This window comes from Peromyscus leucopus, chromosome 14, assembly GCF_004664715.2.
Source record: "Peromyscus leucopus breed LL Stock chromosome 14, UCI_PerLeu_2.1, whole genome shotgun sequence".
Classification (NCBI taxonomy): domain Eukaryota; kingdom Metazoa; phylum Chordata; class Mammalia; order Rodentia; family Cricetidae; genus Peromyscus; species Peromyscus leucopus.
The window spans coordinates 48,559,908-48,587,561 of record NC_051075.1 but is presented as its reverse complement, the minus strand read 5'-3'; the positions used below and the strand labels follow the sequence as shown (position 1 = coordinate 48,587,561).

Here is a 27,654-nt window from a genome sequence, read left to right as displayed (position 1 = left end):
ATGGAGTTACGGATGGTTGTGAGACACCATGTGGGTGCTGGGAACCAAATCTGGGTCCTCTGTAAGAGCATCAAGTGTCCTTAACCACGGCACCACCTCTCCACTAGCCCTCCCCCAGTCTTGTTTGGAGAGAATGATCGACTCAGCCATCTTCCGAGGGATGAGCCCCTAGAGACTGTCACAGATGAGGAACGCGGTCCTTGGCGTCCTGAAACATAGTGGTCTTCCACAAAATCTGCAGGCTGGTGTTACAGTGTCGCCATGACAACAGCAATGAACCAGCCAATGGCTCCTGGCTCCCCACGGGCCCATGTTCCCCTGTGGTGGGTTCACGGCTGCATTGGTTCACTGAGTGAAGCCGCTTCTGGGAGCGGAGGCAGCAAGCGGAGCCAGCTGGGAAGGAGACAGGCCTCTGTGGTCTGTGGCAGTAGGGGCCACAGCAGCCTGAGGCCGCCAAAGCTCTGCCTGACTGTGGATGGATGATACAGGAGCCTTGGCTTCCTCACTCCTGATCCGGCTGTGTGTACTCTGGGGAACGTCCTGGGTTGAGAGCTCCCAATCAGGGCTGATTTTTCCCCAAGTGGGATCACACACTTCTCCCACTCCCTCTGTTGAGGCTGTATATGGAGAAGCTCACTCGTAAATAGGAGGGGAGGCCTGGGTGGCCCTACAGCCAGGGCAGCCCCCACGAAATAGAATACTGCAGGGGGGTGTGGGGTTGTGTCTTAGAACCCGCTCTTCCCTCTCCAAGGACGTGGACTAAGTGAGGAGCCTGGACAAAGGTTGTATAGGAGGAAGAGGGGCAAAGAGAGAGTTAGGGGGGGGGTCCTGTGACCAGGGGCAGAGCAGCAGAGTCACAGATGGTACCAGGGAAGTTTTTTCCAGTCCTCAGCCAGTGGGCAGGCCCTGCCTACCCTTGTGGAATAGACATTTTCTCTTCCTGACCAACAGATACCACACACAGTCGGGCCTCATCATGACAACCAGGTAGCATCCAGTGTGGAGCCACCTACCTAGGGTAGACCCAAGGTCAGGGCTCAGGCCTGGAGAGATGGCACAGTGGTTAAGAGCACTTGTGATCTCTTCCAGAGGACCCAGGTTCAATTCCCAGCACCCACAGAGTGGATCACAACCATCCATAACTCCAGTTCCAGGGACTCCGACACTCTCTTCTGATCTCCAAGGTCAGGGCTCAAGGTAAAACAGAGGGACTTATCACCTCCTTTGAGAATAAGGGTACCCCTCCCCTAGGGGCGCTCTGGTGGAGAGGAGCCGAGGAGAGTCAGGCCTCCCTCCTACCCTACCAAGGAGAGAGAGAGGAGGTGGGAGAGGATTACCATCACTTCCCACCCCGGGGGAGCGCAGTGGCCCCAGGCTGGGTGGCCATGATGTGGTAGATGGATTCTCGGAAGCGCTGGTCTCGGCTCAGCCGCTTGGCCACCTCCTTTAGCTCTTCTATGTTGTTGGCTTCTAGCTGGGAGGTCATGAAGGACTGGGATGGCTTCACTGGGGACACAAAGACCAATGCATGGCACTCCCCCATGCTGAGCCCGCCCCCTCTCCCTCGGTCCAGCCCTGCATGCTGCTGAGCTGCGCTTGGCCCCTTCTGCCCACGTCCGGTAGAGCCAGGTTCGACGACATACTACCCAGCCTTGGCTACTTGTTCCCAAACCAGCCCTCTTCCTGCCCTGTCGCCGACAGCCTGTGCCACCCGACCCCACCAAAGGCACACGAGTGAGCGCTCACTGTCATTCCAGGAGGTACTGGACCGGCGACGGTGGAAACGACAGCTCTTGATGCGGCGAGTGGCGGCCTTATGGATGTACACGGAGTTCTTCATGATGACCGGCATCTTGGCCTCAAGCTCTGCGTTGCGGATGCACTCCTCGAAGAACCCTGTGGTGACGGGAAGGAACGGCTGACTGCATCTTTCTCTGGGCCTGTCCTTCCCCTCCTAAGTACTCATTTGGTCTGGTGGGAGACACGTTGGTCTATCCTTTGGAGGACCCCGTTCCTCCTCAGACCACAACCTGTGGCTCTCATAGAGAAGATCTGCCGGGAACAGAGCTCTGAGCTTTTGAAAAGAGGGCAAAACTTCAGGCTTTCCTCCCTGAAAATACCCTCACCCCAGGTCCAGCTGCCGCAAAAGAGGCTGTGCCAAAGGGACTCCTACAGGATGGTGTCTGGAGAGGGGGTTCTAGGGAGGACCATTTCACCCATGCAGGCCCTGTTCCAGGCTCTGCTGGGGCTGGGCCCTGGAGGGAGGCCTTACTTTTCAGGTGGCTCACATCAGCCCGCATCCTCTCTTCCTTCTCCTTGTTCCGAACCTTGGAATTGAGCCCTTGTTCCAGGCTCCGCAAGGCTGCCTCTGCCTCGCGAAGTCGTCTCTCCAGGTCCATGCGCACCTTCACTTCAGCCTAGACGGAGGGAGAGGCAAGAGGGAAGGCGAGTCCAGGAAGCCGTCTCCACCTCCCCAGAAGCCTTCCGTGGTGGTGTATGTTCTTTGCTAATTGAACCAGACTTAGGATCACCTAGGAGACACACCTCTGGTGTGTCTGTGAGGGCATCTCCAGAAGGGTTTAGCTGAGGGTAGAGGATGCACCCTGAGTGTGGGTGGTACTGTCCCATGGGTTGGGGTGCCAGACTGAATGAAAAGGAAAGGGGAAAAGGTATAGATTCACTTCTCTGCTTCCTGACTCCAGACACAATGTCATAAGCTGCCCCATACTCTCCCCGTCATGACAGACTACATCCCCCAAACCATGGACCCTCCTTCCTTAAGCTGTTTTTGACGGGAGCTTCATCACAGTAATGGGAAAAATGGCTAGCCCACCTTTCCCGATCATCCTGGGCTCAATGGGCTTGGATGGAAGTTTCCATATCTTGGTTCCACGCCTTACCCATGACCCCGACAACCGGGCACGGCCCTGTTCCTAACACTTGTCTACCAGGGATCGAGAGCTTGTCACCTCTTGTGATAGACCCACCCCTGAATCTGGCCAGCTGGACACCCTGGGAGAGAAGTTTAGGGTAGCTGTGAGGTGCAGGGATGGGCAGGAGTCCCCAGCAGATTAGAAGGGCCCAGAGCACAAGGCCCATGCCATGCGGGCTGGCTGCAAACCTTCAGCTCCCGCTCAGCCTGCTGCTTCTCCGCAGTCAGCTCCTGAAGCGAGTTCTGCAGAGCTTGAGACTGGCTTGAATAGAACTCCCGTTCCTCCTCCAGGGCCCGTGAGCGCTCTTCATTCTCCTTCATCCTGTGGGCGGGAGGGAGGCTTACCCAGTGCTCGCCCACAACGGGAGGTGCCCCTGCTAGAGTCATGGCTAGAGAAAGGCTGACTCCTTTTGGGGTCCAGTCAGACAGGCGATGAGGGGAGGTGGTATGGAGCCCTAGGCTTAGAGGTCCAGGGATTGCTACTTCTCTGACCTCAGGAAGACTGCCAACCCCAGTGAGGCTCAGTTTCTTCATGGGTCGGGTGGAGAGAAGCTAAGGGAACCTGCTGGCTGGCCACAGGCACTGTTCTGAGAACTTGATGCTGGGAAAGCCGGGTCATAGGCAAAAAGGAAGTAAGTGACCCGTCTCGTCAATGACAGCTGGAACTCAAGTCCAGTTGTATAACTGGAGGGCAGTCGCAGCCCCGAAGCTGCTGGAGGACCCAGTGGTCTCAGGTGCCTCACCGCTTCTCGGCCAGAAGCTTCTCTGCCAAAAGCTCCTGCATCCGCTCTTCGATCTGCCTGAGGTTGCTATGGAGACCATCACTGGCAAGTGGCTGCTCACTCTGATTGGTCGATGGCTGTGGCTGGTTCTTATCTTCCTCCAGCATCTCTAGGGTTTTCTTCTTCTCTATGGAGAGTTCCTGGCACAAAGGCAAGGAAGGGTGGGAAGGGGCAGGGGTTAGCTCTCCAGCATGGCTGCCCTGGTCTCCTTGCAATTCCAGGGAGTGATCCACTCCTCCCTCAGTCCTCCGTGATGGAGATTTCACATGCCTCATTCCAAGATCTTCTTCCTTACAACATGGCCAGGTTACTCCTCCATCAACAGACAGGCAGACAAGGAGGAACCCAATGTGACTTCCAATAGAGATGGTACCTATCAGGGCCAGGTTCCAAGGCCTCTGGGCAACATGACTTCTTGAGGTCCTTGTTCCTCAAGGAGAAAGGAGATATATTGGGCCCATGTGAAAATACCCTCAAAGGACCAGTCCAAGAGTGCATCTAGACATCCTCTGCATTTATCAGTCAGGATCGTAACACCACAGTGAAATTCTGGGGTTGGAAATATCCATGGTGACCGCTCCCATGACGGGGAAAGCTAGACCAGCCAAGGCTCCAGTCACTCCAGAGAGACTGAAAGTCTTGTAGCCTTCATGCACTTGATGGATTCAACTAAGGTGTATGGTCCCAAGCTCACTTCAGGTGCTGGACTTTGGGAAACGGTGAAGACATGGCCAAGTAAAGATCACAGTTTCAAAAACACAACCCAGAGTTTATCCTACAACAGATGTGCAAAATGCATGGGAACAGAGCAAATACCGACCTAGAAGAATCAAGGAAGCTTGACTAAAGAGACATTTTAGCTGAGTCTGAAGACAAATAGTTCTCCAAAGAAGAGATGAAAAAGATATGTTGTGTGGAAGCAACAGTACGGTAGAGGTGGGGGGGATCAAAAAGCTTGTTTTCCTTAGGGGCATGGGCTCAGTGGTTGGAGCAGGGGCTGGAGTGTCTTGGAGCAGGGGATGGAGGGGCAGCAGGGGAGGAAAGGCTGGGGGGTTTGTACTCGCATGCTGTGCTAAGAAGTTTGTTCTCTGTCCTTGACACATGCTGCTTGTCCCTCCCCCTCTCGGTCTCATGTATCAGATGAAGGTGACCTGGAAGTTGATTTCCCTTCATGCTCAATTTCACCAAGGAGCAGCTAAGTGAAGGAACCACAGGAGGATGTGGTGGGTGACTCCACCTCTCACTCTCATCAATCCTGCCTCTGGTGTAAGACCAGCACTACAGAAAGCAGGTTTCCTGAGGCCACGGTCATCACAAGGGCAAGGCAGAATGTTTGTTCTGGGTCTGGGAAGAACCAGTCCATGCTTTGGGTTTCATGTGCCAGCTAGAGTTCCCAACCATGCACAGACAGGGTCCTTCCGATAAGCTCCCCTTCATGCTTATTCTCCTGTAAGTACCTTCCCTAGGAAATACCGAGAAATCCAGAATTAAGTAGCCCGACCCGTCAACTCACCCTCCTGGGCAAGCAACCCTCCTCACCTCCAGGGTGTGCTGTAAGGATTCTGTGAGATTCCTCAGCTCCTTCTTCTCTTGTTCCACACCCTTGAGGCATCTTGCAGTGAGTTCTAGCTCCCTGTGGGGGACGGAGAGCTGGAATGGCAGTGGGCACCCTTGCCAACCTCTGCCTACAGGCATGCTTCTGTCACAGCTGATGTGGCTCAGTAGGTCCCTTGGACAGCCAGTGCACTGGCTACTGGAAACAACTGCAGAATCAGGGCTGCCAGGGACACTCAACCAAATGAGGTGGGTTTACTTACCGGACAAAGGAAGGTCCTGAAGCCAGGAACTTAGCTTCTAATTCAGTGTCCAAGAAGTGCTTGGTGTTTTACTTAGGGAGACCCTCTTAATTGTACACTAACTTTAAAAATTAGGGAAAAGAGTCTCCGTATTTCTCCCTCCCCCAAACACATATCTAAATGATTCCCTTAAATTAGGTCGTCCCGAGTAAGTGTTTCTGGACTGTCACTGATAGTCCGCGTGGTGGTGAAGATGATGATGGTGGTGGAGGTGGTGTGACACTGAGCACCATCAACCACAGAAGCAGTTTCCAAATTCTGGATAGACTACATCTGAGTCACCGGGGTTGGGGATACATACACACATGTCCCACCTTCATGAGATTATGATGCAATTAAATGCTTATCATGGGCAACTAGATTGGTACATAATACATCAGATTGAAGATCCCAATGTGTCATGAACTAAAACGTGAAAGGATTCCAGGAGAGATGGAGAATGTTGGGGGGTTTTGGTGGGCAGCACTTCTAGGCCAGGCCAGCTTGTTGCCAATAACTTAGGTAAGTGGCTCTCACAAAGGTGGTGGTGGTGGTGTTCCTTGGAAGAGGTTAGCCTGCAGTCACCCGTGTCTCACACTTTTGTCCATACCTTGGCAAGAGGTCATTATCAATGATTGGAAATGACCTACTTGGTGGGGGGGGGGGGCATATTTTCTGGGTATACTCAAGACCTGGAGCATTAGGGAGACCAGGCCATACGTGGTTTCCTGGTAAAGCTCTCTGCAGGTCTGGCCGCACATGGGTCTGCCAGGGCTAGAAAATCACCCTGCTGCCCCTCTCAGAGCCAGGGCATTCCCCCTGTTGCCCCACTCATCCACCCAGGGCCAGGGTATCCACCCACCTGCTGCCCCTCTCAGTGCTAGGGCATCCCTGCCCCGCGCCCCCCGCCCCCCCCCCCCCGTCCTCCCTCCCAGAGCCAGGGTATTCACCCATGTTGCCTCTCCTAGGGCCGGGGCATCCCCCACTCCATCATTCCCCCCCCCCTCCATCTCCCAGGGCCAGAGTATCGTCCCTGTTGCCCCTCCCAGGGCCAGGGTAAACCCCCGCCCCTCCCAGCTGCCCTTCCGGGACAGGGCATGCCCACTGCCCGCCCCAGGCCGCCCCCAGGCCCGCCCCCAGGCCCACCCCGTCACCTCTTGATCTGCTCTTGCTCCACCCTCAGCTCTTGCACCACCTCCTCGAACTGCTGCTTCTCGGCCTCCAGCACCTGGTTCAGACGTTCCAGCTCCTGAAGGGAACCAGAGAAGAGGAAAGTCACAGGAGGTGCAGGGCCCCTAGGCTCAGGACGATTCCTCCTCTCGCTAGCCCAGGGGACACTCGAGAATTTGGCTCAGTTTAGGGCATAAGGGCAAACTTGTAAATCCCAAGGAGCCATTCAGTGGCATGTGGTCTCAACTAACCCAAAAATGTGATGAAGCTGGCCCATGAAAACGGTTAGCAATGATCCCAACAAGGGTCCTCTGACAGATATGACTGTAAACCTGGATGTGGTTCCGCTGGGCAACACTAGGGTCTAACACCCCAACGTGAAGGGGTTGTTCCTCAAGCATGGAACAAAAACAAAACAACCCTGTGGAGTGTGTATTTCCAGGACACAGAATGGCATTGGGTATAGTGGCAAAGCAAAGCTATTTCCAACCCAAGAGTCAGAGAATAAGGTTTTCTTTATCTCTGGGGACGGGCAGCTTCCTTCTCCTCAGATCTACTGGAGTAGGAGTGTCGGAAAGACCAGGACAGGTCCCTTCAGGGAAGCTGGCCAGCCTCAATGTTTCCCCCACCAGGTTGGAGCCTCTAGGCTAGGGATCCTATCTCTCTGGATCTGTAGCAGGTGGCATTAGGGATCCATTTCATGAAGTTTAGCTCGCGGTTTTTGTTTGTTTGTTTTCCACATTTTATGTTGTGGGAGCATATTGTTTCTGCATCTGCTTTCTCACTTTCCGGTTCTAAATTACAATCTAGTCACCTAGGGGCTTTGTTCTCAAGCATAATGGCATCCTTGGTAGGGAATGGCACTGCCTATGGAGGCGCTCTTACCACTGGCTTTGAAGAGATGCAGAAAGGGAATAAAATAGATACAGGGGAGAGTCTCATTTTAATCCGCACGCCTAAGTTTCTTACCCAAGTTAAGTTACTTCCTTCTCATCAAATCCTTATTGGCACATGGCTACAAACTGCCTCTGTTTGCTAAATGTTGCCCCCCACCCGGGCTGCTCCCTGGCGTTCTGATTGATGCTCCTGGGCACATGCACGGCTCCAGTACACTGGCTATGGGTAGCGGGGCTCATGGGAGTAGCTGAGGCTGACGGAATGTGAGCAGGAGGACAGATATCTTTTGAAAAGATGGTGTGTGGTGGGCTATGGTTCCTTTCCCCTGGCATAGATAGGGGTCCCCTTAGCCTGGATCCCCAGGAATGAGGACACATGAAACCAAGCTCCCACCAGCCCAAGTAGCTGAGAAAACACATTCATGCTGTTAAAAGCCATGGACATATGGGGGGTTTTGGTTGCTGCAGAAGCCATGATCTAGCCATATCTATATTTGACACGTCTTATATTAATAAGATATACATTAAATTTGTATTCTTGCACATCTTCCCCTGCCCCTTACAACTGAAGAAAACTTCAGACCTTAAAAAAAGAAATATGAGGCTGGGTGGTGATGGCACACACCTTTAATCCCAGCACTCGGGAGGCAGAGCTAGGCAGATCTCTGTGAGTTCGAGGCCAGCCTGGTCTACAGAGTGAGTTCCAGGACAGCCAGGGCTACACAGAGAAACTCTGTCTCAAATAATAATAAATAATAATAATAATAATAATAATAATAACAATGTTAAAAAAGAAACATGAAACTCTCTGCTTTAATACACATGGCGCTGCTGGTGCCGAGAGCCTCTCTGGCCGCAGAGTCCACACACTTGACCGATTCTCCTCTGGTGGTGTTTGCCAGTTTTGCAAGGGCTGTTGAGAGGCCCACAGAACCCACTAGCCAGAAGCAGCTGAGCTCCATAGTGGCTCTCACAGGTCCCAGGGCTTCTGCTGTTTCAGAAATGATCACCCAGGACTCAGTAGAGGACTCCACCCTCCAGTCTCACGCACTCCAGCTCCCCGGAGAGCTCCCTAGCCCTGCAGCTTATAGCCGCCTCCCTTCACTCGTTATCACAGTGGAATAGCTTCTGTGGAACTGTCAGTCAGGGTCTGAAACTCAGACCTTCCCTCCCTAGTGCCCAAGCACCTCGGGACACTAGCAGATGCTAGGCAGTGTCTCTAAGAACATTAAAGAGAAAAGTAACTTTGAACACAACAGGACAACAAACACAACCCAGCCATCGGCCTTTCTTCTCCACTCAGAGGTCCCAAGCATATGTGGTAAGATGTTTCTGCTTGTGTCAATGACTAGCTATGCCCAGGGAAGCATGTGCTGCTGCCTCAAGGGGCCAGCAGAATGGGTGCCATGAACCAGAGCCATCCTGCACCAAAGCAACTTTAAAGGAAGTTCAGTCTTCACGGGATGCTTGAATCCCCTGATGATTTTCTGCCAACAGGTGATCAAGGTTGGCTTGAATATCTCATGGTAGAAAGTCAGAAAATCGGTTTCGGCTTTGAACAACCTAGAGAAAGGCCCTGCCCTCTGCCAGCTCTGCCTGACCCCACCCCTACCCCTTCTCTAAAGGCCACAGATACAAAAGCATTGGCGAATGATGAAAGGTTCTGTGGAAATCTTCGCAGGGAACCAACAGCATGGCTCACCTCATTCATGCAACAACACTGCTCCTCTCCTGGTCTCTCGAGCCACCACCTCTGGCCTTGCTCAAATGTCCTCTCCCTTCAGCAGCTGCCTCACTCCTGGCCTTTGTCACACTCTCTTTCCAGGCTCTCTCTAAGTCTCTGAGGTCTGTGGGACCCAGTCCACAAAACAGGAGCTAGCATATATACTCCAAGCCAAACAGAAAACCCGCAGGGCCAAGAGCAGCGGCCAGCACCTGGTCACTCCAGGTTGCTCTAGTTGGAGAAGCAAGCAGCCCATGTTGTCCACCAGTTCCATTTTAGCCCAAATCTGCCTCCCCCTCCACCCCCCAGCCTCCCTCACCAAATCTAGCTTCTCCTTGAGCCATCAAATAGGACTAATTTCTTTTCCCTTCAAGTATTTAAAAAAAAAAAAATTCTGTTCCCAAGATTCCTGTCCTCCAAGCTAAACACATCTTGTTTGCCATGCTTCACAGACCATGCTTTCTGGTCCTCAATAAAACTAATTATACCCATGAAGAGAATGCAGCCACAGGGGCTCCTGATCAGGAAGCCTTAATACAGGAAGGATTCTTTGCATGTAATTGACAGGCTCAATGCAATTCCAGGAAATAGCCCAGTGAGATTTTTTTCTCATAGTTCTATTCATTCATGCTACATCTATTTACCAAGTGCATCCTATGTTCCAAGCACCTGCTGGGCTCTGCATGGGGGATCTGAAGATGTTCTTACAGAGCCTACGGTGTAGTGAAACCCAGACCAGGATTTCAGATCAAATGTAGGAATCCAGTACTACTAAAATAATCCAGTATTCAGAGAGTACTACAAAACAAGATGCAAGTCCTGCAGGACAGGGACCCAGTTCCAGGTCAAGCTGTCCCAGATGTAAGTAGAAAAGAAAACTCCACGGAGGTGGGAAGAGGGGCAATCAGTTGATTCTTGAGCTGAGAGACAAAGCTGGGTAGATAAATGGGTTGGAGATTTAGCTCAGTGCCTTGCCTAGTTAAGTACAAGAGGAAAGAACATCCCAGATGGAAGGAATAGTACATACAAAGCCCCTGTGGAAACATGCTGCCTGGAAGAACCAAGCCAGACCCGTATGAGACATGAGAGCAAATAGGATGGGCGAGAGGCTGGGGCCAGAGATGCAGGGAGGCTGACAAAGGAAACACTGTAGACCATTCAGGACCGCAGGCTTAGGCGAGGATATTTGTTGTTGTTTTTCCTGAACAAAATAGGTATATACCTATTTTCTCATTGAAGGACCGACCCTCTGGGTTGTTCCAGGTTTCAACAATTATGAATGGAGCCATTATAAACACACGTAGATAGTTTGTTGTGCATGGACAGACACTGTCAGTTCACTTGAATAAGTAACAAGGAATGTTTTATATATATATATATATATATATATATATTTTAGACTTAGATCTCAATATTTAATTTGGTTGGGGAGTTCTCTTGAAATCATTTCTTTTTTTTTCCCCCGAGACAGGGTTTCTCTGTGTAGTTTTGCACCTTTCCTGGATCTCGGTCTGTAGCCCAGGCTGGCCTCAAACTCATAGAGATCCACCTGCCTCTGCCTCCCAGGTGGCCGGGCGGTGGTGGCACACGCCTTTAATCCCAACACTTGAAATCATTTCTTAAGACCTAGACCAGAGAGGGGAGGGGCTGTTGAAGCCCTGCCCAAAATGAGGAAGCACGGTCTTGTAGAGTTACCAGGAGGGTCGCACAAGTTCATTCATGTAAACTGCTTGCCATTAGTAAGTGCTTATCAAGTGCCATCCAGCGCTCGGAAGACAGAGGCAGGTGGATCCCTGGGAGTTGGAGGCTAGTCTGGTCTACATAGTGAGTTCCAGGCTAGCCAAGGCTACATAGAGAGACCTTTTCTCAAAATAAAGTATAATATACAGTTGAAAGAGATTATCAGAACCAGAGTTAAAATGTTAAATGTTAAATGATCAGACCAGGAGTTAAAAATTAAAAACAAACCCAACTGTGGGTTGTGTGCTAAAGACTTTAATAGAAAAAAATAGATATGTAGGCTGGAGAGATGGCTCAGCGGTTAAGAGCACTGGCTGCTCTTCTAGAGGTCTTGAGTTCAATAGATATGTAAAAATAGACGATTAATATATGTGGGGAGATGGGAATTTCATACATATGCACACACACACACACACATACACACACCCCAAATGCAAGATTCAAAACACAAGACAATTAATTAGACAATGACCAGGTGTGATGGTGTGCTCTTGTAATCCCGGAACTCAGGAGGTAGACACAGGAAACAGAGATGATCAGGAGTTCAAGGCTGGCTTAAACTACATGTCACTCTGCCCCACAAAGTAAGCAAGCAAACAAAAACACAAAACAAAATAACAAAGCCACACTCTGAAAGAATAAAAAATGTCTCTGCCAAGAGAAACTTCCAAATACACCAGAGAGCGTGCTTTTCATGTCGTCCCATGTGTGGACAAGGCGGGACGTAGAGTACACCATCAACTGGCAGCTGCCTATGGGAGAGACCTCAGAATGAAACTTGTCTTTTTGATGACTTGATCTTTCATTTTCTAGTCTCCAGAACTCTGAGAAATAGATTGCTGTCGTTGAAACCACTTGGCCTGACTTTGTCATGGTAGATCAAACCTCTAGGATTGACAAACCACATCATTTAACGGTGGCATATTCCACGTTATTCCCAAGCTCCCATAGAATGCTCATCAAGAGAGCCTGGCCTCCGCAGGAGGAGATACTCCTTAACAAATTTAAAAGACTAAAAACCGTATAACATTTGCTCTTAATCAGTAGTGAAAACATACTAGAAACTCATATCAAAACAATAGCAAGAAAAGGCACAAAGTGACTGGAGATTAAACAATATATTTCTGAGTGACGTGATTTGAAGAAGGTGATTTCAAGAGAACTCCCCTACCAAATTAAATATAGAGACCTAAGTCTAAAATATATAACATTCCTTGTTACTTATTCAAGTGAACTGACAGTGTCTGTCCATACACAAAAAAACTATCTATGAGTGTTTATAATGGCTCCATTCATAATTGCTGAAACCTGGAACAACCCATAGGGTCAGTCCTTCAATGAGAAAATAGGTACATACCCAGATAACAAATTTATTCAACTCTGAAAAGGAACCAGTGTTCAAGCCATACAAAGGCACAGTGGATGTTTCAATGTACCTTACTAAGTGAAAGATGGTGATCTGAAAAGCCTACATGGTGCATGACTCCAACTCCATGACCCTCCGGAAAGAGCAAACCTTTGGAGACAGTCAGAAGATCAGTGGTTGCTGGGGTTAGTGGTGGGAGAGACAAACAGAGGGAACACAGAAATTTTAAGGCAGTGGAACTATTCTCTGTGATATCACAATGGTGAATTAATGGCATGTTATATTTATCAAAATCTACAGAATGTGCTACACTAACAGTAAAGCCTGCTGGGCGGTGGTGGCACACTCCTTTAATCCCAACACTTGGGAGCAGAGGCAGGCAGATCTCTGTGAGTTCAAGGCCAGCTTGGTCTACAGAGTGAGCTCCAGGATGGCCAGGGCTACACAAAGAAACCCTGTCTTGAGAGAACCCCCCCCAAAAAAAATAAAGAAATAAATAAGTAAGTAAATAAATAAATAAAAAGAGTGAAGCCTGATGACCCTGGAAGATATGCCCAGGCAGTTCTCTATGCATTCTTGGCTAAAAACACTTAGGCTAGGGGTTCCAGGCTTTCTCTGACGTGTGGGAAATGCCATGGCTACAGGTACATGGCCACACCATCCCATGGCACATTTCCCTGAATTCTAGTCCATTTAGCTTCTCAGCAACCCAGAAGAATGCAGAGCAGCTGTTACTTTTATTAAGCATTAGAGATGAAGAACACGAAGTCCAGAGGAATCAGACGACATTCACACCGTGAGTGTTGAAGCTGAGACTCTGCCAGGTCTCCTGGCTGCAGTCTCCGAGGCTCCCTCTGGGTCAGGCTATCCTCTAGAAACCTCATACATCATCAGAAGAGCCATCTTGTCTCTGGGATACAGAATTCTTTCTATGTGGCCCCAAACCCCTCTGCCAATCTCTGATCTAGAATAGGAGGGGAAGGTATTGGGGACAAGTGTACCTATCCTATGGGTGAGCTAACTAAGGAAGAACAGGCACAGTGACTCAGTGTGGCCAGACCAGGAGCAGAATCTGGGCTGTTTCTGGGCGAGAGCACATCACTGACAGGGAGCTTAAGCCTGGTGTGGTTCCCCTCCTGCTGCCCGCTCCAGGAATCCCCACCACATCGACATCTGGGCTTGCACCTTCCTCGTCCTCTGTAGCTGCCAGCGTTCCACTTCAGTGCTGTGGCATGAAGCGAGGCCTATGTGCCCTGGGTCTCCGCTGCCCTCATTTCCAAGCCAAGACCTAGATAGTGTGTCTAAATTTTCCTTGGGCCAATTTCTGCCCCAGATTCAACCTCTGTTGGCTAAGTCTCCTTTCCCCATTGGGGGCTGTGTCTCCCACTCCATCCTATGCTGGGCCTCCCAAATCATCTGTCCTCAAAGTTTCTGACAATATATCCAAGTCTCATTCCAAATGCTTAGGATGCTATGGAGAAGAGGCCCAAACGCTAATGGGATTTAGATGAGAGCGTACGGGCCTTAGGGTTTGCTCTGGGGGAAGAGAGGCAAGGCACTATGGTGAGGCCAGTTCAGGCTCCTTCTCCCCTCACCTGACTTCCTGGACACCAGGCACACCAGACATCCATGCAGACAAAGTGCCCATACACATAAAATACTTTTTAAAGACACAAAACCCTACTTTCAACTCCATATCTCCACATTAAAATCTTCAATCTTGTTTTTCTTTTATTTGTAATCATTGAAAAGACTCTAAAGTCTATTTGGAAGAATAAGTGGGCACAGGGGGTGAAATTTTGGAAGAAGAATGAAAGCGGACTGTCATGGTGGTTTGAAATTAAGCCACAATGTAAAGTTGCAAGAGTCAAGTCAGTCCAGTCTTGATTCTTTCCATGCTACCATGCTCTCCTCTGAGGCTGGGTGCTGTCACAGGACTTGGGGGGCTTGGGGTTCAAAGGAGACTTGTGTTTCATAACTTAGGGCACCTTTTAGAGTCCCTTGAGGGGTGGCGGGGAAGGAGCTGAATTCCTGAGCTGAGTCACAGCCAGGCACTGAGCTGCAGCTGATGGCCTCAGCCCTGTGGCTGGCCTGAACGAGGACAATGAAAAGGGACCAGGCTGAAGGAAGTGGCTTGGGTCAGTCTCCTCGATGTAGGCTCCTCTGAGCACCACTTTGCAATGCCAGGCCTCACCCAGGCAGGAGTGGCCCGTAATTAGCAATAACATGAGCCTAATGCTAAGAAGAACAGCTGGTCACTGAGCACACCCTGTACACACAGTGTGTCAGACGCTTTCGATGTAACGCCCTGCTTAACCATTACAACATCCCCAAGAAGTCGGGTTTTATTATTTTCCTCAGGTTCTTGGATGAGAATATTGACATGCAGAGAGGTTAAGTAACTTGTCAGGGACCGTCCAGTTAGAAGGGCTAAGGTCAAATACAACCACAGGAGGTTGGCTCCAGGCTTCCCTCTGCTTGCCACATGCCCTGCCCTTCAGGGGTGGGAATGGAGCAGATTCCAATGATCTCTGAGGTTCTCAAACCCCATCACTCTTATGTACCAGAAGCTCCCCCCCCCCCAGAACCCCACCAAAACTAAGGCCATTACAACCTCCTGTGGATACCAGCAAGATGCTTAGGAAATGTTTAGATGGCTTTGTCTCTAAGACCTGCTCCTCACTCATTCCTTTCCTGAGGGTTCACAAGAGAAATATGCTTCCCACCAAGGTAAAGACACCGTCATCTGGTGGCCTCACTGCTCCATCCTGACTGAGGTCTCTCAGGCAAGTCTCCGGATGCCTAGCACTGCTCCCCCCCCCCACACACACCAGTACCATCTCCTAATGCAGTGGTTCTCAACCTTCCTAATGCTGAGACCCATTATTACAGTTCCTCGTGTTCTGGGGACACCCCCCAACCATAATACTATTTTTGTTGTTACTTCATAACTGTAATTTTGCTAGTGTTATGGATCACAATGTAAATCTCTGTGTTTTCCAATGGTCTTAGGCGGCCCCTGTAAAATCAACAACCCCCCCAAAGGGGTCATGACCCACAGGTTAAGAAATGCTGCCCTTGACCTGCTGATGTCCCACGCAACCTAAGTCAGAAGCTCATTTTTTTAGTAAAAGGGGAACCTGTAGGGCCCTGGCCCCCATTTTGGGTAACTGTTGCCTTGCTTGCTGACCTTGACCTTGATATCCTCCCTATGCTGATTCCCTGCCGGGTTCCACCCTCCTGAATGCTTAAGGGAAGTTCCTTGTCTGTGTATCCTGCATATTGGGCATTAACAGCTTAGATGCAAGATTGTAAAACATCGGTAGCGAATTTCTGCCCTCTGGGGTTCTCCCATTGTGCTGTAAGCCTGTTTTTAAGACCTCTTCCCTCCTTCAATAAACAGCATTCAACATTAAATAAAAATAAATAAATAAATACACCTAAATTAAAAAAAAAAAAGAAAGAAAGAAATGGTGCCCTAATGCCAGCCATGAGGGGGAGTTGAGTCTTTCTGCACACTCACACTATGTGCTTACCTCTCTCTGCTCCCTCTGAAGGCACAGTTCCTCTGTCTCCTCCATCAGCTTGTCTGCCAAGGCAAGCACACGGTCACTGAAAACAGCTCCGGGGTCCTGAGGGCAGGGGCCTTGGGTGGTCTCTGTCACCTGTGCCATCTCCCAGGGAAGAGGTCTGCACTCCTACTCAGGGGTGGGGTCCTGCTCTGCTGAACTGAAGCTGCCTCCCTGGCCCAAGCTGCCCTTTAGGTCTTCTGCCCTGTTCCGTGCATCCTTAGGTCCTCAGGGGACTTGACCATGGAGGCTCAGGTGGGTCTTTGCAGTCTCCCCTGACCCCACTAGTGCCTGGTTAGTCGGAGAGGGCACTTTCCAGGGAAGGGAGGGCTGCTTAGAGCAGGCAGAGACGGGCCAGGGCCTGAGCTGTCTCAGCGGGGTTTCCAGGAAGAGGATCGACCCATTCTCATCATCTCCCAACTGGGGGCATTTAGCAGACAGTTAGAGCATGGGGCCTGGGGCCTTGCAGCTGGGTTTAAAGTGGGTTTGGTGAGGAGATGGAGAGGAAGGGCACAGGACCTGGGACTCAGGCATGACAGTATTTTTCCATTTTTAGATCCTTCAACTGAAGGTCCGACCCATTACACTTACACACACCCAGGGATTTTCCCTTTAAGCTGATCTCCACCCCACCTCTAACACCAGAGACCATTTCCATATCGTCTTTAAGGAGCAGGAAACTGAGGCTTATAGAGACACATCAGAGAGGTAGGTGACAGGGCCGTGTCTAAAGCCAAGCACTCGGCCGGCCGCTAGTCTCTCCTGCCTCTAGCTCTCTGATCAAAAAGATGTTTATCACATCATCAAGTGCTCTAGGTGTCAAGCTCCCTTCCAAGCCCCAGAGAGACCTCCGGTACCACTCCCACCCAGTCCCTCTCCATCTGTCACTCGGGTCCCCAAGTGTCGCCACGGGAAACTTCAGATTCCAGTTCACCCCGTAACTAACCTAAATATTCCTGCTTTTCCTTCGCCAGCTGTAACCCCTGTGCCTCCAGGCTTTTGATCATAGCTTCTCCTAGCTGGGCGTTTTTCCAGGTCCTGGGGAAGGGAAGGCAGATGGGAGAGAGGGGAGGGGAAATACAAACCGTTAAACCAGGAGCAAGGCCCAGGGAGAAGGAGATTGTACATTCTCTGTGCTAGCCCCTCCTCTGCCCCGCAGAATCCCAGCTCAGTCTGGCACCCAGGGCTCTGGGCACGCCACCAGCATTGATCAGTTACAGTAACTGGAGGCTGAGATTGCAAATCGGGCCACAGGGACGGAGCCAAGAGCGCCCACAGAGGAGGGGAGGGACAGCCTCCCTTGTAGCCTTCTACACACTGCATGCCCACCACCTGGCTCCAGGCTGGGTACCCGGTGTTATTGGTTGGGTTAGAAGCATGGGCACAGGCTGTGTTGGTCAGGTGGTCTCTGTGATTTGCAAGCACCATCTCTGGTCCTTACTAGGGTTAGTTACAGGTCTGGGAAGGCAAGATGGACGCACCGAGGTTCTGAATATGAGGAGTGGTGATTGACTAAGTCCCAAGAATTGGAGGCCACTGGTGTCCACATCTACCACCTATAATTGCAGACACCTTCCCAAGCTCACCACTTAGGGCACCCTCACAGACGCTCTACAGCTTGAGCTGTCTCTTCCCACACACCCTGGCCAGCTTCCACGGCCCCGTCTCAGGACCCAGCAGACAGGCAGGTGGGCAGGGCCAGCCTGGCCCATCCGCTCTCATCCTGGCCCCTCAGAGGCCCTGCTGGCAGACACTTACACCTTCCCAGACTCCTGCAGCATCTCGAGCCATTGTGTCTGCTCAAACTCAGACTCAGCAGCCAACAAGACATTTCCCTGCCGGGAAGAGGAGCCAGAGTGAGAGGTGTCCACTCCAAAGGAAGGGGAGGCGATTTCTTCTCTTCTCCCCACCCCCAACAGGCCTGGGCCCTGACAGTCCTCTCAGGCTAGACTGCACAGGGCTGTTCCCAGGGGATCAAGACGAAGATGCTTAGCCCTGTGGACCCTGGGCTCGGGGAAGGTCCCCACTTACGTGGAAGTCCTGATGTGAGATCTTCATGGCGTAGGGCATGCTGGGTTCTTCTCTGGCCTCCACCAGGCAGCCGCCCAGTGGGATGACACCCTGAGGAAGAAACAGAGCAGGCAGCTCCCACCCCACTCAGCTCACATCACTTAAGAGTCCCAGGAGGCTCCTGGAGAAAGCCAAGGGCTTGCCAAGGACCTCAGGCTGGACGGCATCCCAGGGCTATGACATCAAGACTAAGATGGATTCCCAGAAGGAAGAAGAGCTGGGGCGGGCTCTGTAGCTAAGGAGGTGTGTGTGTATGGAGTGGGGGGACCCAGTGCAGAAGCTACAGGGGGTGACTTGAGCCCTGAGAGGATTTGTTCTCTAGATTCTAAGCCACATCAAGGCAACAGATAGTTCCCTGCCATTCCCAAACGTCCCCAGTGGATCCTCCCTCGCTGTGGCCCTGGAAAGGCGCCTCCTTACCTTAGGATGGATATTGAAGTATTTATTGGTTTCAAAGCTCTTCTTTTCACTCTCAGAATAGTAAAGCAGAAAGCTTTCTTTGATGATAAAAAACCTACGGGGGAGGCGTGAGAAAATGGTGAGATCTTAGGGGTCAAGAACATCCTTGGGGGCCCTGGACTCACATGGGAGCCCATGGGGACCCTTGTCCACACTGCACATTGCACAGAGTGTCCTCAGATGGCCTCCTGTACAGGCAGTGACGGAGGGGTGCCCGTGACTGGCGTCCAGGACTGGCCTCCTCAGCACAGTAGAAACCTGTTGTCTTGCTCGGGTCCCTTTACCCTGTGAACTATCCAGTACTCCAGCCATGTGGGAGCGCCTCTCCAGGTGTGGATGGAGGACGAGCCACATGATTCTGGATGGGTGTTTCAGTGTAATCAAATGGAATTTGAGTCTATCCTAGCAGGGGGGGAAAGTTCAGAGCAGCGACATATTGGAACCTGCTGGGATAGACTCACAATGGCCAACAGCGTGGACTCTCTCACCTGCTTAGCATTCAGTGACAGGACAGTGGTGACCATATAGACCACAGCAGGAGGGTTTGCACTGTGAAAATCAACTACAGCAGAACCACCCCCAAGAGCCTGCTATTAAACCATTCACTTCCGGTGAGGAGCTATCAAGAAGTCAGAGGACCCCTGCAGGTTCCATCCCCCACGTGATCTTCCCAGTGAGCACAGCAGCTTTGGCGCAGAGTGGAGGGGCAGGACCACAGAGGCTTTGGGGCAGAGTGGAGGGGCAGGACCACAGAGGCTTTGGGGCAGAGTGGAGGGGCAGCCTGAATAGCTGAAGCAGTCCTTCTTCAAGGTAACTGAAGCTCAACTTGGTGTTTTGGTGTGAGCTCATGATTTTATTCCCTCCCCCCCCCCACACACACACATTTTGAGATGGAGGTCTTGCTAAGTTGCCTAGGCTGGTCTTGAATTCATAGACTTGAGCAATCTGCCCCATCTCAATGATGCATGGCCTGGTGAGGACCCTCTGCTGGAAATGCAGGCAAGCAGAAGAGCGCTGACTCCCCGCCCCCACAACAGTGCCTCATGAACCCCTTCATGTGTTGAATCCCTACCTGCAGAGGGACTGTCTCTGGAAACAGGATTTCTAGGAGGTAACTATGGTTCAGTGAGCTAATAATGAGGCAGGACCATGACCTAGTGGAGCTGTGGCTTTACAAAAGAGGAACTGGGGTTGGAGGTGTAGTTCATGGTAGAGTGTTTGCCTAGCATACATACACCAAGCCATCTCTAGTACCACATAAACTAGCATGGTAGTACACACCTCTAACCCCAAACATCCAGGAGGTAGAAACAAGACAATAAGGAGTTCAAAGTCATCCTCAGCTACGTAGTGAGCTAGCTCAAAGCCAGCCCTGGACACATGAGGCTCGCTAGTGACACATGCCTCTAATCCTTCTAACCTTAGCATGTTAGGTGGTGTGAGGAGCTGAAACTACTTGGTAGAGATTGGCTTTCTCTCTGAGTACAATGGCCATGGGAGGGCTTTGAGCAGGAGTCACATGACCTGACTTACATTGTAAAAGGCTAGCCCCGGTTGCTGTATGGGACACCGATCGTCCTGGCATAGGAGGGCATGTGCTAACAAGCTATTGCCACACATCACTGGAGGCAAGAGGTACATAGAGTGGATAGAGGCATGTAGAGTTCCCAAGATCTTCCCAATACACAGGGTGTCCCCGGATGTCACTCCCCTCCTAAAGCAAGCACAGAAAGGCAGAGCAGATGCTCCAGGTGGCCTTTGCTCCATGGTGGCCACATTTCAGCAGGCTGAGAGTCACCATGAACTGCCACATGAGCCATACCTGGCACAGACCTGGAGGCAGAGGGTAAGCTCCTACCCACCATGACTCATTTGACAAGATCCAAGAGATCTTGGCTTATCCAGCTGCCTTGGTGGTGGCCACTCTGGTGGGTGTCTTTAGCTTCTCCTCAGCAGCTGGGGTCCTTGAAAGTCTGTGCAAGACTGCGTAGAGAGGCATTCCTCTTCTCACACCTTCCCTCAAAGGCGTCCTGTTCTAGACACTCTCCCTTCAGTATCCAAGGCTGGGCCAACCTCCCTTGGGCCCTGCAGAGCTGGGCAGCCAGTGTAAGGGCTGGTCACAGTCACCATTTCTACGTTATTAGCGTCTGTGAGGCAAGTTATGTGAGGATCAGAGAACCTGCCTCTCAGACCAGGGCTGGAGGCGGGGCCTTTCACTCCCAGGTCGCAGGTGAGGGAAGAAGGGCTTAGATATGATGTCGCATACAAAGCCTTACAACTGCCGCAGAAGGATTGGAACTCAGGACCACCAGGCCTGCCTCCTGCTCCCTATATGGCTCATGGAGCTGCCGTCCTGGCTCAGGACACACCCAGGGTAGAGATGTGGGAAGCCACGTTGCAATGGCCAAGGCAGGGGATCCGCCAGTCACCAGCAGTGACGGGGAGAGACATCTAGTCTTCCTGGGCCTCAGCTCCTGCGCGCGCCAATTAAAGGCTATTTCTCATGGCTGGGAGGGAAACGAGTCTGATCACGTGAAGACCTGGCTTGTAGTAAACACACAGGCCAGTGCTCATCGTTGTTCTGGTTACTGCTGTTCCTTATCGTTGAGTTCAGTGGCTTTGCCGCCCGCCACCCCGCCCCTCTTCCCGTTTGTGCTCACACAACAGCCACTGAAGAGGACATGGCTGCAGCCCAACTGGCTGGCTTCCTGCTTTCCAAACACAGGCCACAGCCCTGTCCTCCTCCTGTCTGAAGTGTCCCCCATCTCCAGGGCCAGCGTCTGTCCCTGGAGAAGCCTTACCGTCCTGGGTTTGCAGGAAGCCCGGAGTCTGTGCATGGTAAAGGTTTCATGTCAGTCCTGGCTGCCTTCTCTCTCTGGTTTACTATTAATATTAATATTAATGTATTATTATAGCGACTCAGGTGGTCAGGCTGGTCTCAAACTCACCATATAGCTGATGCTGACCTTGAACCTCTGACCTTTCTGCCTCCACCTCCTGAATGCTGTGATTATAGGCGTGAGTCACCATGCCTGGGTTATGGAGAGCTGGGAACTGAACCCAGATTCTTCATGCATGCTAGACAAGCGATCCACCGAGTCAGCCATATCCTCGGCACCCGCCCTCTATTTCACCTCCAGATGGAAGAACTTAGAAATCAGGAAGGAATGCCCTTTGCTACACATACTTCACCGACATTTTCTTATTGAAATGTCTCCAAGTGATGGGCGGGGTTTTTGGTCTCCCAGTACATTGGTAAGAAAACTGGACCACAGTGAGAGGGCGCAACGGGTGAGTGGTGAACTCGGAGATCTGTTGACAGAGCTCAAGTTCTCGGCTGCCTGTGCTCTGGGATGCCGGTCCTCCTCGCCGCTGTCACCAGCTGTCTGACGCCCTCGAGCTGACCCTGGAGTTCGGCTGCAACGCCCACTTGGCTCAGGCCAGATGCCTGTTACAGAACCAATTACTTAGCCAAGCAGGTACTGTGCTGGGTCCTGACAGCTTGGTGAAGTCCCTGTCCCCAAGGAGCTCGAGCGTTGAATGCAGGAGAGAGCGTGTGGCAAGAAAAAAAAATTTTTTTTAAAAATAGCTCGTGTTTATCAAGCTCCATCTTTGTGCCAGGCCCTGTTGGAGCAAGAACAGTTCGTGTAGTAATTCATTCACTGCTTGTTCAAGGTAGGTGGCGAAACTGGTCTGCAGAGGAATCAAGTAATAAGTTCCAGATCACACAATGGGTAAACGGGGGAGCTAAAAATATAAAGCACTTGGCTATGGGGCGACACGGTCAGGCCGTGGGGATACACAGCAATGTAGAAAGTGCCAGGGGGGATGCTATTACCCCGTGAAGCACCAGGATCCATGACTGTGACATTTTACCACAGCAGAGTGTCTGGAGGATACACAGCCACTACAAAGCACCAGGACCCAGAGCAACAAGGGAAGTCTGTGTGAAAACCAGAAGCGTGGCCACCAAAGAGATGAATGTTCTCTAGACAGAAGGGGGCCTATGTAGAGAACAGTGTGCTCAAGGTCATCAAAATATGTCTGGTATTATGTGCAGATAAGTGCTAAAAGGGTGGCCAGGGCCTAGGGGGAGGGGAAGGAGAGAGGGCGGGTCTGTAAACAGGGGCTGAGAGCAGGCAGACACACACACACACACACACACCTTGCACAGATATCAAACCAGTTCTGGGAGGTCAATTTGTGTTTTTTTTGTTTGTTTGGTTGGTTTTTTTTTTTTTTTTTTTTTTCAAGACAGGGTTTCTCTGTGTAGCTTTGCGCCTTTCCTGGAGCTCACTTGGTAGCCCAGGCTGGCCTCAAACTCACAGAGATCCTCCTGGCTCTGCCTCCCGAGTGCTGGGATTAAAGGCGTGCGCCACCACTGCCCGGCCCAATTTGTGGTTTTAGAATAAAGAGAGGAGGCCCTGAGGAGGTCACATCTGGGCAAAGGGGTGAACCAGAGTTATTAGAAGGTAAAAATCAGCAGAGTATGCTGAATAGTTAGACAGGAGCAGGGTGACCTAAGCCCGATGACACCATGGCCAGGATTTTAGCTCGAGTGACAGGATGGACACACAGATGTCATCTAAAGTGAAAGATTTTCACAGCGTGGCTTCTTTTCCCTTTACCCTGTGCTCTGAGTATAATAAGGGTCCAGCCAGAGCTCAGTGGTTGACACTGGTCTCCTGAGAGATCCAGTGGAGGCAGAGAAAAATGTTCAGAGCAAAGATGCAGTGTATATCAGACAGGCCTTTTTAAAGAAGGACCAGCCTGGCGCTGGAGAGATGGCCCAGTGGTTAAGGGTACTGGCTACTTTTCTGGAGGACCTGGGTTCAGTTCCCAGCACCTACACGTCAGCTCACACCATCTGTAACTCCAGTTCCAGAGAACCCAATCTCCTCTGTGGCCTCTGCGAGCACTGTATGCAACCGATATACAGATATGCACGCAGGCAGAACACACACACACACACACACACACACACACACACACACACGATATAAATAAGTAAAATCTCAAGAAGAAAAGATGATGATGATGATGGAGGAGGAGGGGAAGAAGAAGAAGAAGGAGGAGGAGGAGAAGAAGAAGAAGAAGAAGAAGAAGAAGAAGAAGAAAAAGAAGAAGAAGGAGGAGGAGGAGGAGGAGGAGGAGGAGGAGAAGAAGAAGAAGAAGAAGAAGAAGAAGAAGAAGAAACAGAGCCAGGAGCAGTAGCCAGTCTGCTCTACTGAGCTCTTCAGAGCTCTTCAGTGCTCCAGTGTTTGGGGGTGTAGACCCAGGGGAGAGAAATTGGAAGTTGGGGACATCCTGCAGGGCAGGAAGGAGGAGGTGTGATGGGTAAGTGCAGAGGAGAGAGGGTCTCAGTAGCATGCCTGAGTCTGGACCAGAAGAGTGGCATACGGTATACATACATACAAGCAGGCATGCACATATAGATGTAAATTTAAAAAAAAAAATAGACAAAACCTAAAATCAACACACCAAAAACTGAAAAATAAACTGTCAAATAAAATAGGCTTCAGAGCCGGGCGGTGGTGGCGCACGCCTTTAAATCCCAGCACTTGAGAGGCAGAGCCAGGCAGATCTCTGTGGGTTCAAGGCCAGCCTGGGCTACAGAGTGAGTTCCAGGAAAGGCGCAAAGCTACACAGAGAAACCCTGTCTCGAAAAAACAAAAAACAAAAAACAAAAAACAAAAAACAAAAAACAAAAAAAAGGCTTCAGAAAACAGAGGAAAGAGCCCATGTGAAGGCGAGCACCCCTCGTGATGCCCTTCAGCCTCCACGGTGCCACACTTTCAGTATGGTTTACTCCGCCCACAAAGACCATGTGTGAGAGATTAGAGGTGTGTGGCAGTGGAAATAATGAGTTGGAGGTGGGGAGGCTGAGGAACCAGAGTTCCTGACAGCAGGAGATCTCAGTTCAACACCTCCTGGGGATTAGCGGAGACAAGATGCAGGATTTAGACTTCTGTGGGATTTTGATCTCGGAGCCAAAGTTATCTCACCCTCAAGAGGCTACCCAAGGTATGGTTTCCCAGCAAGGACATGGTGAGCTGAGTCCTGGAGGCACCATGGTGGTCTCAGAAGGGCATCCCAGGTACCCCTTGCTGACCCTGGCTGAAGCTAAGACCATCCTCCTCCTCCTGTTCGGGGCACACAGGCCTTTGCATCTGAGTTTATGCTACCCCCAGAGGAAGGAGAGGACCGTGGCCAATTTGCCCTCTAGATCCTTCTGGAAATTCTCCTTTCTCTGTTAATGAACACTTGGATCCCTTCCTTTGCCCACAGGAAAGTAAACTAACAGTGAGGGCATCTTCCCACTGCTGTGTGGGCAAGGTGGGGGTACTGGAGGCTCCCCCTAAGACAGACTCTGAGGAGGAGAGGTTTTATAGAACTCAGCCAGCCACAGCCAGTTCCATCCTGCCCAACAGCTGGTTACGACGATGCAGCATGGAGCCTTTCCGGGCCTCTTCCCTCAGCTGCCCACCAGAGCATCGATTTCCCTAATGGTAAGTCTCTGCAGTGGTGGGTGTTGGCTGCCCTGTCCCAAGCCTTCCTGTGGCCACTCATTAGCTGAGGTCCAGAGACTGCACTTCACAAATGGGAAGCTGGAGCCCAGAGGCCCTACTGGGAAGCCAGAGAAGGCTGGGCTGGGCCTCAGGCTTGCTTCTTTCTGACTGTTGCTGACTCAAAGGAAAATCGAGGGTGTATGGGGTGGAGGATGGGGCGGCATTCTCCCAGAGGTGGGAACATGAACAAAGGTCTAGAGCTGGCAGGTCAGAGGAGGGAGAATCTGTGCATTGTGACAACTCCTGAGCAAGGAAGGTGTGAGAGGTGACAGTCTCTTCCAAAGGGTAGAGAACTTGACTTGGCACCGGGACTTATTGTTTTGACTTAGACTGGTTTGTTTTGGGTGGCTGTGGGGACGACTGACGGAGATTCTCAGGGCCCCACCCCCAAGTGTCCTGGCCACTACAACCGTGCTTTTAGCTAAGAGGTTTTCTCCGGGCACTTGTCGGCCCCAAATCAACTGCATATGCAGTAGCCAGGTCCCCCTGTACCTACAGGGGAAAGGGGAGCCAGGAGACTCAGCCTAGGGGTCCAAGGCACCTACCACATAATGGATGCAACCAGGTGAAAATGCCTAGCAGAAAAAGTCTTAAATGAGGACAAAAAGTCAGGCCCGATGGAGAGAGGAGGCTGCCTGAGGTAGCTCAGAATAGTCTGCACAATGGCCCTGGCACAGTAAGTCCACAATAGCTCCTCCCCGACTCCCCATACTCATCCAAATGCTGGGGCAGAGATTGGACGCTCCCAGCCCTCAGTGGCTGTGGCTCAGACTGCAACCCCGTGAGCCTCCTCTCATAGAACCTTCATACTGCTCCAAGCCTTCACTTAAAGTATCGGAGAGAAACTCAGCTTGCGAGGGACTCAAGGGGGCCTGCCTCCCATTAAATCCCCAAGGGAAATCAGCCAGAAATAATAAAAGTGTATGAAACCATCTCTGCAAAACGTAAAGTCCCATCCACACCTCCATTTGTTCTGAGGTCTTACAGGAATATTAAATTATTCATCAAAATCGAACATCAAAACTAACCGCTACCACATGCACGTGATCTGCGGTCCTGGAAACATCCGAGGCACTCAGACTCGTGGTGTGGGATGGAGAAGGGGCTGTGGTTCCAAGAATGGCCATACCCTCCAGGGAAGGGCCAGGATGCAGTCTGCGTTTTCTATACACCAGCAGTAAATCCTAGTGGGCGTGAGGAGGAAAGCAGTGTGGAAACTGGTCCATTGCACTTGCAGCCAGCTTTGGGAGGCTCCTGTAAGTCCAGGCCTGGTTCCTCCTCTCCCGATACCTGTCAGGATCGTTTGTACACAGAAGCCAGATTTATCTGGAGCCTTCGATTGGAGTTGGTGCTGAGAACGGGGCCAAGGTAGCTCTGGCTCTCCCCAACCCCTCTCCAAACATCAATCCTTTGAACAGGACCAATCTACCCTCTCTCCCACTCCAACTTCAGGGGTGTGTGTGTGTGTGTGTGTGTGTGTGTGTGTGTGTGTGTGTGTGAAGGCACAGTTGGAGGGGTTGCCAACACAATTTCTTACAGAAGGTTTGTGGTTCTCTCTCCTGAGTCTTTCAGAATGGTCAGTGATCTGCTGGATAGAGTGGCGCCCATCTCCCAGCCCACTTTAAGCCTCAACAAAGGGATGGAATTGGCTGTGGAGGTCTCTGCAGACTCTCTGGTGGGAGACGGGGGTGGGTGGGTGGTGGGTGGGGGGATTAGGGGAGCTAGGGGGGAAGGGGGCGACTCCTGCTCAAGTCTGGCCCAACTTAACCTCAGTCTCTCTAGCCCATATGCAGCCGCGCCACTTGGGACCTGGGACTCAGTTCATTTTTCAGAGAATTCCCGGCAACTATAGGCCCGTGATTCCATTCTAGCTCCAGCGGCCAATTAAAGTCGCATTTTGGGGACAGCACAGACAGAAACTGCCTGGGCGGGCCAAGGTCACAGAGGAAGGCTGAGGCAGGGCGGTGACTGGTGGAGTGGGAGGCGTCCCGAGGCCCGGGGCTCCCTCCCAAGGTGGGGAGGGGACGTCTCCCCGGACGCGGGGACTCACTCACCGCCTGGACCACTTGGCCGACGATCTCCCGAACGGCCGCTTCCACAGAACCCCATAGAGCTGCACTTTGGTGCTGATGTCCAGCGCGTCCGCGTCAGCCTGCTCCAGGGACGGCGATGGCGACACAGAGTTGGACTTGGACGTGAACATCCTGTCTCGGAGGCGCTGCCCGGCCCGGGTCCACCCCCTTCGTGGGACTGGAAGGGACAGGGAGGACGGCGGGCAGCCGTGGGCACGACCAGCGAAGGCAGCTCCGGACGCCGTCGGGGCGCGTCCCAGCGAACGGAGCGGGACGCCAAGGGGCGCGGGAATTGCAGCCAGAGGCTGGGACGAAGCTCGGGAGCGCCGCCGGCCGGGAGGGAACTCCGCTGGGAGGGCAGCTCGGCCCGCAGGCTCGCAGCATCCACTCCCCCTCACCCCCTCCCGCGCGGGCAGCCTCAATTCTGGTGGCCTGGATTGGCTGGGAGTGGCAGGTGAGCCGGCCGCAGGC

General features: G+C 51.7%; 1 protein-coding gene across 1 annotated transcript; it reads right to left on the bottom strand.

Moving 5' to 3' along the window:
- Positions 1 to 27,654, bottom strand: Plekhd1 (pleckstrin homology and coiled-coil domain containing D1). Its single transcript, XM_028876140.2, has 13 exons — positions 27,166 to 27,654; positions 18,504 to 18,597; positions 18,045 to 18,134; positions 17,772 to 17,848; positions 16,960 to 17,051; positions 15,981 to 16,033; positions 6,704 to 6,798; positions 5,254 to 5,347; positions 3,676 to 3,854; positions 3,122 to 3,254; positions 2,273 to 2,417; positions 1,747 to 1,896; positions 1 to 1,506 (listed from the first exon to the last, which is right to left on the bottom strand). Exons 1-13 carry the CDS (start codon positions 27,312 to 27,314, stop codon positions 1,340 to 1,342), a joined length of 1,518 nt encoding a protein of 505 aa, XP_028731973.1. The 5' UTR covers positions 27,315 to 27,654; the 3' UTR covers positions 1 to 1,339.